Below are 12,710 nucleotides of genomic sequence, written 5' to 3'. Positions count from 1 at the left end.
ACAAAGGCTTATGACCTGCCTACTTTTTCTCCAGATGGGTTAGCCAGAATCACATTTTTCCATGGTCACAGACTGTACCCCCCTAAATACAACCAGCAATCTTAGAAATATGTATTATTGGTCACAAAAGGACAGAGCAATCAATCAATCAGCAAGTTTTAAGTGTCTATTGCCCTGCAGTGATTGCATAGATGTTGTGGATACATAGTACAAAGAAGATAACAATTCCCCCTCACAAGGTGCTTATATTCTAACAGGGGAGAAAACAAAATGCCTCAGGGCAAATCCATGTGCATGCTTTAGGGAAAATGGGCCCAAAAAATGCCCTGCTAATAGCAGGGAAATAAGTGGCATTTTTACCTATGTAGAAAAGGCAGCATATAAATGACCTTTCTAAAAAATGACCCTTCACTTTAAAAGCATGTGGAGAAATCCAGTGTCCAGGTTAGATTGAAATGTCATTATAAATGCTGTCTGTTATAGAGCAGCCAGAGGAAGAAAAGTCTTCTCATTGAGCACATTCTTGGGGATATTTGCAATTGGGTATGAAAGGACCTTCCTCCAATCAAATATGGCACCTTTTCATTTCTTGCAGGGCCCAGTGACCACATTTAAATTGACAGATCCATAACACCTCTCTAGGAACTGTGGGTTAGTAATAAGAAGAGCCTTCATTTTCACAATGTCTTAAGATTCACAAACTCTTCTATTCCCACAAACCCTGGCAGATTAGCAATGTAAGTATCATTGTCCCACTATGGCAGATGAGGAAGCTGTGACGCAAAGAGATTAAATACTGCCTGTGATTACACTGACAGTGTTGGTTGGAGCCAGCATTTGAAATTAGATATCTTACCCTCCTACCCAGGATTCTTGGGAGAGTTTTTCTTCAGTGCCTGAATTACCACTGGAAATTTACTTGGATGCTAGGGATAATCAGTCTATCACTCAAACATTTATCAAGTCCCTACCATGTGCAGGTGTTAAGAATAGAAACACAGAAAATTGAACAGCCCTTACCCTTTAATAACTTATAGTACACCAAGGGAGAACAGAGACCAAACATCATTAATTCATGAAAGTACTGTTCATAATTATTCTAAAAAACACAAACAAAAACCCAATATGATCTTCCTTTGTTTCTGAAACTATAGCAAATGAAAATTCAAAAGGAACCGTCCAATGAAAATGGTAAGGTTAAGAAACACTTTGTTAAGAACCAAAAGATGAAAGTTCAGAAAAAGAGCAAAAAATCAGTACGAGTGCAGAAGTTGAGCACCCATTTATCATCTCTATGTTACATCGCCACTACTACTAAGCACAGTAACTCTACTCAGTTATATATATGTGGGTGGAGTCTAAATAGTGTTTTCAGTACATCCCCAGCTATTTCCATTTCTAATAAGATCCAAAACTCATTAAGCTGACAAGAACATTTAGTTGTTGTTACTGTTGTTGTCTTCCTTTCTATGCCCTTTCTTAACATACCAAAGCCCTCATACATGATCTTAGGAGTTCTTCCTATCTTATTCAAATATTTCCATTTCCTTTTCTTCCTCATTCAGTGGCATCACAATCCAACACTGGAAGTGTCTCAAGACATTAATGGAAAAGTATTGGTCAACATTAATACGCTGCTGGTATTGCTATGATTTGGTCTAATTGTTCTGGGACAGAAAGTTTCAACTGCTAAAAAACAGTGACTAAATAGATTATATCCATTAACCCAGCAATCTTATTACTGGATACTTAACCATTAGAAATCAAAGACACAGGAAAAAGGTCCAATACCTAAAAGCTTATATGAGGATTTTTTGTGATAATGAGCTATAAACAAAATTGGGGCCCATTGATCAAGGAATGGCTAAACAAATTGTAGCATGTAAACAGAAAGGAACATAATTGCACTAGTGATGAATGGTCCTCAAGGGCCTGTCTTTGACCTTCTTCTCCCTCCATGTTATCTTACATGGTGATCACATTAAGTCCCATGGATTTGATTATCCTGTATATGCAGATGACTCTCACAACCTAGTTATCCAGACCTAACCTTTCTCCTGACCTTATCACACTCACATCACCAACATCCTATTGAAGATCTTGACCTGGATAACTTGCTGGTATTCCAGACTCAAGTGTCCAAAACAGAACTCACTATCTTCTCCCAAATCTTCCCCTTTCCAACTTCCCTGTTTCTGTGCAGAGCACCACCTAGTCAGCCAGACTCATGACCTCACTGTTCTCTTTGACTACTTACTTGCACTAGCTCCACATATCTAATCTGTTGCCAAATCTTTGTTTCTATATTCACAAGATCTCCTGTTTATGTCCCTTTCTCTCCACTCAAACACTTCTCATGCTAATGCAGGCCCTTTTCACTCCATACCTGGGTTACTGCAATAGTCTTCTAGTTGGTCTTCCTACCTCAGGTCTCTCCCCATTCCAAATGGTCTTCCTAAAGCACAGGTCTGACTATGTCATCACCTTTCAGATAAAATCCAGTGGCTCCTTATTGCCTCTAGAATCAAATAGAAAATTCTGTTTGACTTTTAAAAATAAAACACTCCTCACAACCTGATTCTTTCCTACTTTCCAGTTTTCTTAAAGTTTGCTCCTTTTCCGCATAATTTGCAATCCAGCCACATTAGATGTTTTGTTGTCCCTCACAAATGGCATCCCATGTCTCAGCTCCGTACATTTGCACTGGCTGTCCTCCAAACCTGAAGTATTCTTCCTTCTTACATTCATCTTATACAATCCCTAGCTTCCTTCAAACCCCAACCCAACTCAGATGCCGCTTTCTGCAGCAGATCTTTCCTATTCCGAGCGCACCTTTCCCCATCTCCTTCACCAGTGCAATACTGTACAACCTGTTGCCTGTAGGCTGCTTAAGGCCCTTGCTTGAAACGTGTGAAAGGATTTGGGGCTGCCAGAGAAAATGTAATGGAAAACATCCTTTGTATGTAAAGGAAGTCCTTTGGCTTGCTGCAGATTGCCTGAGGGCTCTAAGTGGCTGCAAGCCCCAGGTTATACAGGACTGCCCTCTGAGACTTGTCCCTGTTGTTTAGTCATTTTCAATCATGTCTGACTCTTTATGACCCCTTTTGGGGTTTTCTTGGTAAAGATACTGGAGTGGTTTGCCATTTCCTTCTCCAACTCATTTTACAGATGAGGAAACTGAGGCAAACAGGGTTAAATGACTTGCCCAGGGTCATGCAGTTAGTAGGTGTCTGAGGCCAGATTTGAACTCAGGAAATGAGTCTTCCTTACTCCTGGCCTGCCACTTTATCCAGTGTACCACCTAGCTACCCCTCTGAGATTACCTGATAGAGACATAGAGAGATAGAGATATATAGATATAGATAATAAATTTAATTATTTGCAGGCAGGGACCCTGCTTTCACCTGTCTTAGGATAATGCCAAGCACCCAGTAAACATCTAATAAATGCATGGTGATGATGATGATGAAATGACTATGAGGAAGCTGTAAGAATAATATAGACTTATGCAGAGAAAAGAAAGTACATCCAATAAAACAAAATCCACAATGACCATGATAATGCAAAGGAAAAGAACTCCTAAGGACATCAGAATCCTTACTAATGTAATAACTAATCCCAATTTTGACTCCAGAGGAGTGATTATGAAAAATATTTCTTTCCTCTAGGTAGAGAAGTATGGAGTAAGGCATAGACTATCAGATACAGTTGGTGTGCTGATTAGCTCCTTTTTCACATGGAAGGCTCTATTAGGGGCAGTGTGGGGAAAAAGGACAATGTTTAAAAATCAAAATATGTCTGTTTTTTTTAAAAAATCAATGATCAGGTTGCAAGAATTTTTTTTTAATTTGGTCAAAATCACTTGATTGACATGAAAGATAATATTGGGGGTGGGGAAAAGAGACACTGTGAATAGTGTCTGGACTCAGACCACCTGGCCTCCTTCATGCTGCCATGCTCCTACATCCATGTCTCCATCTCTAATCCAGTACTCCAAGTTCATGCCTAGATGTTCTGTGCTTCTGCTTGGTGAGCAATCATCATATGCAGTTTGAATTCAGATTTATTGTCTTCATGCCATTCCTTCAAGGGTATTCCCTTTCCTGCCTCTCCCACTTGTTTACTAGAGCTCTGAAAACAGTAATTAAAAAAACACTACTAAAAACACTCCTCCCTGACCATCACTCCTCTATTAAAACACAAGCCTCTTAATAGAAAGGAAGCTTTTGCCTGCTTATGTTTATAACCCAGTGCTTAGCACCATGCCTGGTACATAGTCAGAATTTAATAAGTGTTTTTCCATTCCACATGGAGCCCAATTCTAAAGATAGCATCACTGTTTTCATATAAGGGAAAGATAATGCCCTTGTCACTATCGTTATCAAGAGATAACCTGGTGTAGTGGAAAGAATTTTGGACTTGGTGTTAGGGTGCCTCAATTTAAATCTAGTCCTTAAGATTTCTCTATATAGGTGACTATGGTCCACTCTCTTAACTTCCCTGAGCCATACTTCATTCACTTCATGAATATCTGTTAGACAAACAAAAATACTTGTCTTACCTACCTTATAGGGATATTGGGGCAATGTTGGGGAGAATACTTACAAACCCCAAAATGCTATATAAAAGTGAGCTATTATTTCAAGGAGAATACATTAAGCATCCTGGACAGGGGTGGGGAAACTGTGGCCTCAAGGCCACATGTGGCCCTCTAGGTCCTCAAATGCAGCCCTTTGACTAAATCCAAACTTCACAGAACAAATCCCCTTAATAAATGGATTTGTTCCGTAAAACTCAGACTCAGTCAAAAGGCCAAATCCAAAAACCTATGTGGCCTCAAGGCCTCAGGTTTCCCGCCCCTGAAGCACTGCCCCTTGTGGAGTGCAAGGTTAGCATAACATTCTGACAGAAAAGGAAGAAACTTCTGTAGGATGGCTTTAGAAGACCAGAAAACACCTTATTGCCCTCTAAAGATACCTCTCTAGGAGACAATCTATCATTCCCCCGTGAATGAGAATCATAGAGTATGAATATTCTTAACTAAGGTAACAAAGCGACTTGGAATTTCAGAGATAAAAGGAAAGTTAAACCAACTCAATTCACAACCAAGAAAACTGAGCCCCAGATAGGAGAAACACCTCACTTACAATCACAGAGGAAGACACAGAGCTGTGTCTGGTGCCAGGGCTCCCTCCACAATCTAACAGTACGTTCATTCTGAGGTAAGAACTACAGTGATTTTCTTAAGAGCACGTTTTGATTACAAAGGGATAAAACCGTGAGAGCAAGAGGGAAGAGGGACAGAGAAAATTTAAAAGGGTGAATGCTGAAAGGTGCAAGTTTCATCTCCTTCCCAAGTGTGCCCATTCACAGTCCAAGACAAATTAACAAGAAAATAGTTCCCCGACTATGAGTTTCACTTTGAAATTGCCAACATTATCTCCTTGTAGGGAGCACTGATTAAAGTTTTCATTGACATAATGTAAAAAGCCAAAAGAACAGGAATATAAAATATAGAACTGGAATGGAACCTTTAAAGTTCACCGTGTACTGCCTCCTCATTTTACATATGAAGAAACTGAGACTGGGAAAAGTGAAGCAGCTTGGCCAAGTTCCAACGATTCAAGCCTGGGGAATCCTATAGTCTTCTTCCCATGTTTACTCTGTAATAAATGCACTTGTATTTGTTCACATCTGAAAAGTCTACCTGCCACATTGAAACCCTGAATGTCCCTATCAGGTAAGTTCTGCACCATGTGCAGGCATTCTATAGTCATCTCTAGTCATGCTGTAGAATTCTAAATCACTTCCTTCATCTAATTTGCTTCACTGCCCCGCCTCCAGCAATGTCCTAGGCTAAAGGTGTCAAACACAAGGCCTCTGAGCCCCATGTAGCCCACAACACTCCCAAGCAGCTGAACCAGAATAAAATGTAATTGGGAAAATATTTAACAAAATAAACAGAAATATAACAAAACACAGATAACATTGCATTTTAAAACTAAGTCAATATGTGACCTGGAGGATGGATTAGTGACTCCTGTTTCTATTTGAGGTTGACACTGCTGCTCTCCTGCAATTCTGTTTCATAACTCACATTATATCATAGGTACAGATAAATAATTAAAAGGAGAAGGGAACATGGTAGAGCAAATTGAGTAGCAGATCTGGAGTCAAGAACTCTTGGTTTCAAAACTTGCCTCAGACGCTGATTAAGTAGGTAAGTCAAAATAAATCATTTCTCCTCTCAGAGCCTTGGTTTCTTCAACTGTAAAATGGGAATACCATCTACTTTACTTAATGGTTGTGAGGACCAAACGAGATAATTTAAGTAGAGTATTTAACCTTAATGCACTAAATAATGCCAGATATTGTTGTTTTTATTACTACTGAGGCCTACTCCACACTCTGCAATCCTAGTCTAATGGCATTCAGGTGTCCATGAGGAAGGACTCAGAAACTAATGGAACAGGAGGAGACAGGGGGTAGAAGGAACAGGTTGCAAAGAAACGAGGGAATATGTTTGTTAAATGTATAGGTTTGAAGAAGCATGATTCTTTGACAAAGTTTCGTGTCCCAATTAATATTTGCCATTCACTAGTCCACAAATGAACAGGCAGCAAACATTAAAATGTATGGAATTATTAAATGGGTAAGAAAAATGTCAAAAATTTCCCAGAAATAGCTTTTGAAACCTGCGGATCCTCATTTGCGAAGAAAAAGGAAGAAAATCTCACAAGCAGTCATTCATTGAAGGGATGAGGTTAGAGAATGCCCTATACCTATGAGCCACTAATGAGCAAAGGCAAAATATGTCTTCGGGGGCAAAAGTCCAGCAAATTAATTTTCTGCCAGCAGTCATATCACTCTGGTCATCTTGAAGGCTGCATCCTTTGAACATTAGCACTTTCTGACATTTATATGAAGGGCTCATAGAAGGGCTTAAAGAAACGTGCCTCCTCCCTCTTCAATTTAGAGTGGCCGTTTTGCTCTCTCAGACTTTGGCAAATGACTCCAGGAATAAGAGCTCCATTTATTTCCATGCACTTCTGACTTCAGTGCTCAAAAGTGTGCATGGTTATTAACTGTCTCGTTTAAACCCAGGGCTTTTCATTTGGAAACCACTTATCGCCTACTTCATTTAGAGGAAAGATTCAAGAGGGCCCATTGTTCTGTGTTTATGGGTAGTGAAGAAAGGTGAATATTTCACAGTTTAAATAAAAAGGGAAGGAAAGAAAAATATATACTTTAAATTTAAGAAGCATCTCCCATGCCCTTTGATACAAGATTGGTTTAGATGTGTTGTTTTGTTTTTTATTTGTTTTTTCCTTCCATTTCTCTGGCATTCAGATGAAGTTCCCTAGTAAACAAAAAGTTGGAAGTTAGCTATTTATCCTGTTTATATGATTGATTATTTGCATGAATGCCCCATATTTATCCACTCTCTCACTTTGTTTTAAACAACTAACATCTTTCTCTCTATATTAATTTTTGGACTTAGAATCGAATGTTGGTTAAACAGATATTGATGGAGAGAAAACACTGTACCAAAACTATGTTATGTTGCCTATCAACGATTAATAATAATAGCAAGTATTTATATAGAACTTTGAGGTTTGCAAAATGCCTTACGATTATCTCTTTTTAACCTCACAACAAGTGAAATTTTAACCATACAATAGGCGCTATTATTATCTTATTTTATAGATGAGGAAACAGGTAGAAGTTAAGTCACTTGCCCAGATTCACATAACTACTAAAATTATGAGGCAGAATTTCAACTTGACTTCTTGATTCTAAGCCCTATGCTCGACCCATTGTATCACCTGTCACGTGATTGAATCATGAGGAAAGTTTGGGGTTCCAAATGGATTCCTTAATATTACAATGCATTATTTCTCTACATAAATTGTAGAGAAAGTTGAAGATTAAGCAAGGTAGGCCTCTTTGGACCAGTCTTTAGGAGGCATTGTCCTATAAAATTTTCCTTTGAAACAAATATGGGAACAAAGGTATGTGTATAGGAGTAGGGGGAATGTGAGGGTGGTGATGGTGGTGGTGGAATCAATCCTTACACTAAGACATTCACCCCTCCCAGTTTCCATAATCACTTATTTTTATTGTTATAGAGACTCAACCAATTTAACTTTCCCTTCTGGTTTTCAGGGAGAAACAAGACCTTTGGAACTGATTCCTCATATCTGAGGAGATTGCCTTTATTCTTGCAGAAGGAGAAGCTGAGTTCTCATGCTTGGTGTCTTTTCGCATGATACTAACTAGTTGCTCTATAGCACCCCGCATGGTTCCAGCCCATTAACCCGGACACAACAGCTTGATGAATTAATGCTTATGTAGGCACAGTTGGCAGCTTCTAATTAAATAATTATGGCTAAGCAGCTGCACAGAAACTGTAATGTACCCTAGAAAGCCAGCTGTCAATTTTATTGGTCCTAAGATGGAGGAAGAGTTAAAATGTAGCTATGAAAATTGGGTATGAAGGAGAAGGATCTCACATGTGAGGTATAGGCTACACTGTGGAAAGAACCTCCCTGTTTATGTTAGCCTGCCCATAGAGAAATGGAAAGCAAACAGCTCTTCCACCATCTCCCAGCAACCAGCCAAGAAGGAAGCCATCATATGGTTGTGGGAAAAGAGGCTGCTTTCCAAAGCAAGCTAAATACTTCTTAGAGGAGTGAGATTTCTATAAACCCAAAATACCGATTCACACACAGGCAAAAATATATCTCCCATGATTTTGGTCTCAATTTGAGTTGGAAGAATAATTTTGAAAATTCCCTTATGGTTTCTTGTTATATTTCTTCTGAATGTGTCTTTACTAAAAGATATTTCTCTCCTAAGTATGCCCAGGAGTATTTCCTGCATTCAGCTAAAGCTTCTTAAAGCTTGATTTCAAATCTTAAAAATTAAAGTGCTATAAATAGTTCAGCCTTCATTTGACCTATAACCAAGATTTTTCATATGGTTTTCAAAAACATTTAGGGAACAGGTTTGTTCTGAGAAAAGCTAAGTCATGCTGCTATGGGAACTTTGTTTTTTGGAGGAAGAGGAGACTGGTAGAGAATGATTTCATCAGTGTAGGGCATTCCCTGTGTGTAAAATCCTTCTGCTAATGTAAACTGGCAACTATCTGGAACTTATAGTTTAGAGAAGATCAAGTAGCCTGCGGTGGTCTAATAGCTAATATTATTAAAGACAGACCTTGAATCCAGGTCTTCTTAAAAATTAGGCCAGCTCTCTATCCCTTATGCCATTTTCCCTTCCTAAAGAGACTTTGAGGAGGAGGCACAATCAGCCAGGACCCTAATATGGCCATATTTTCACCATCAGAAGTTTTGCCTGAGGAAAAAAAGCAGTGCCAGGCTGCTAAGCTCTATCAGGCATAAAGTCACAGGCTCCTGATAGAGGCCCCAAATAGGGTCGTTGGACCACATAATGTTGTTATTACACATCAGTGCACTCTTGCCCTGATACATAATTTCATTCTTCGCTACCTGTTGGCATCTCTGTGTCTTCACAGTATTAACTTCGACAAACCATCCACCAGATAACAAGGCCTCAAAGGGGAGTGAGGGTTATTATTGTCCCCTTCACCAAGTCTCTAAATAGATAAATGCTGCTATAAAAAGAGATTGGGTTCAATAAAAGCAGGTGCCAAACCTGCCTTTTAGTTCTTTAAAGTTGAAAGAAGTAGGAAATTACCTCCTTGGATTTTTGAATCACACAAATTACAGATTCAGTTTGTAAACAGAAGGGAAAAGTTTTTTAGAAGAGCCTGTTCTGGACTGCTAAAAATGAAATACTTACGAAACTGAGTTTAGGTGATTCCTAAGCAAGTTAAAATCAGCTGTTAACACTAGCAACTCTAGGCAAGTCAGTATATTGTCAGTTAGCCATTTAGGTATCTCTTCTTAAGAGACCTATATAGTTCCTAGTTTATTTGAGGTAAATATTATTTCATCATAGAAGGTACTCTGACTCCAAAGTCTTGAGTTAGCCAAGATGAAGTGACTTCCAAGTAATCTCATTAAAACCATTCAGTGTGAAGGTTTCATTTTGCTTTTTCTTCCTCTGTTTATACTTGGATCAGCTCAGCAACCTGACAGTGCCTGAATGAGATTGACTCTTCTCAAGGACCTATTACCTTTTGATTTGGTGGTGGTTGGGGTTTGGGGAGGGGGAAGAATGATGCTGTTATTGCTGCTGCCAACCTCAGAACAAATTATAAGAGTCAAATGGCAGATTTGGAAAGGAAAGAAAAAAGGAGAGAGAGAGAAGAGAGAGAGAGAGAGAGAGAGAGAGAGAGAGAGAGAGAGAGAGAGAGAGAGAGAGAGAGAAAGAAAAAATCCCACCATATTTTAATCTTGGTGGGGGATAAGGGGAACGACTTTTGGCGGTCTATACTGCCACCTACCCTAGACCACACCACTTAGTTCAGCTCAGTTTATGTTTTCAAAGCCTCACAATTAAGCCAATTCCTCAGCATCCCACTTATTATTAGACAGGAATTTCTGGCAACAAGATAAATGCTTAAAAACTTCTACATCACCTCTGAAGTCTTGCTAGTTCCTACTGAGTAAGCTACTGCACAAAAACCCACCACCTTCTATCTGCAAATCAAGAAAATATAAGCAGAATTGTAAAAGCCATACTTGTTTATTTCCCATTATGCATGTTACCTGTATCAAGTTTGTTAGCACCTTATGATCCTGACCAAGTCATGATCTTAATAAAAAATGAATAAAAGTTTACCTTTTGAAAGACATGGTGGCAGAAGGTACAACCTCTGACACTCTATGTAGAATTCAAGGCTGAAGAATCCTAGGACATTATACCTTGGACGATGAACTGAAAACTCTGATGCTCTCAAATTCCGCAAGATAGAACTGATTTACATACCAATAGACAGACCCAAGAAGACTCTGAAAAACCTCTTGTACTTACGGTAGAAGACATATTCAGTGTAGCTGGACCAGATCTTGTCATCTGTGTACTGATTGACAAAAGAAGCTGTCACTGAGGAATTACAGGCCACCATGTGGAATCCACACTCTGACAACATATCAAAAGCCCTTTCCAGATGTTTGAATTTGAGATAAAATCTGGAAGTGTATCTCTCTGGAGCACGATCTGGATCTCTGCTCTCATTTAAAGTTTCTCCAAAGACCTCTTTTGCTAGGGAAATTCTTCCACAAACCAAAATACGTGGGACTCTGCGAAACTTGGCATCTGCTTGACCCTCTCGGCCCATGGTACATGAACCTCGATAGCCAACAGTTATGAAGCCCCACTTACGGTCAGCAGGGAGCAGGGATGAAGGTGGACATATTCTCGTGTCACTCCCTTGGGACATATCCTCAAAATCACTATGGCAGTATTCATCTGGGCTTTGCTTGATCTCATCAGGTGTCAAGAGTTTGACCAAATCTGGCAGCTGGAAATACTCAGCTTCCCTTTTCAGTCTGCCCCTTTCCGGAAAGTGATCAGGCAGGACCACCTGCCTATCCCTGAGATAGTCCAGAATGTAGCGAAACAAGAATCCATCTCTGTCAATGAAGAATCTTCCTTTGGAGTCCTTGGCTAGTTCATTAGCACTGTCTCTCTTGGGGGAAAACATTTTCCACAGCAGAGAGTGAGGGATACTTACTAAGGTGGAATGTCGAGTGAAATAAACTTGGCCCCCAACATTTAGTTCCACAACCTCAGGGAAGGAGTTGGGAACTGTCCCTTGTTCCTTTGAAAGATGGTAACTCCTGCAATTTCCACTCAGAGCCATTGTCTTTTATTTAGTTTGAAAAGATGTAATCCAATGAAATTATAGCCTAATCCTTTGCATCAGTTTAGTAGAGAGTGAGGAAAAGAGTTCCACACATTTAAAAGAATCTCCTGTTTTCTCCAATATATTCTACAAGAAACAAAAAATTAAAAAAAAATTAGCTTTGCCCACAGGTGAACATATCACTGATACAGAAAAAAGTAGCTGAAACCCTAACTAGTGGTATATAGTTACTTCATGGAATGTAACCAACTCATCTAGATCATATCTTCCATCAACCTCAGACTGCAAGGTCATGCCAAGTCTACAATTATTCATGGGTCTGTCTGGAAGGGGAAAAAGATAGAAATTATTTCCTCAAACTCTACGAGTCAGAAAAATCAAAAGTAGAAGAGAGATGGGATGAAAAAAGGAGAGGAGAAAGAGGGAGGACGAGAGAGGAGAGGAGAAAAGAGAAATACAAAGCACAGAGCAGGAAGAGGAGGAGGAGAAGGAAGAGGAGGAAGAGGAGGAGGAGGAGAAGAGGAAGAAGAAGAAGAAGAAGAAGAAGAAGAAGAAGAAGAAGAAGAAGAAGAAGAAGAAGAAGAAGAAGAAGAAGAAGAAGAAGGAGGAGGAGGAGGAGGAGGAGGAGGAGGAGGAGAAGAAGGAAGAGGAGGAGGAGGAGGAGGAGGAATAGAAGGAGGGGAGGAGGAGGGAAAAAAGGGGGAGGTAGAAGATGAGGAAGGAGAAAAGAGAGGAAGAAATATAAATTCATATAAACCCAGAAAGCATAGATTTCATCCATGCTTCAACTCAAATTGTGCATCTCTATTGTGCAACTATGATATTTGAATTCTTGCATATTCACCTCCCCCTCTAGCAGTGATTAATGGATACATGCATATTTATAATTCTGCATAAAAGAGAACAGATATTT

General features: G+C 39.5%; 1 protein-coding gene across 1 annotated transcript in view; it reads right to left on the bottom strand.

The window, feature by feature from the left end:
• Positions 1 to 11,794, bottom strand: part of KCTD16 (potassium channel tetramerization domain containing 16) — a 354,501-nt gene extending 342,707 nt beyond the window's left edge. The window contains exon 1 of the mRNA XM_036753007.1: positions 10,963 to 11,794. Within this exon, the coding sequence (XP_036608902.1) occupies positions 10,963 to 11,794 (832 nt within the window). The remainder of the gene's footprint in view (positions 1 to 10,962) is intronic.
• Between the last annotated feature and the right edge of the window lie 916 nt (positions 11,795 to 12,710).

This window comes from Trichosurus vulpecula, chromosome 3 (assembly GCF_011100635.1).
Source record: "Trichosurus vulpecula isolate mTriVul1 chromosome 3, mTriVul1.pri, whole genome shotgun sequence".
Lineage (NCBI taxonomy): Eukaryota > Metazoa > Chordata > Mammalia > Diprotodontia > Phalangeridae > Trichosurus > Trichosurus vulpecula.
Note: the sequence above shows the minus strand (reverse complement) of the source record. Positions and strands in the feature narration are given on the sequence as shown.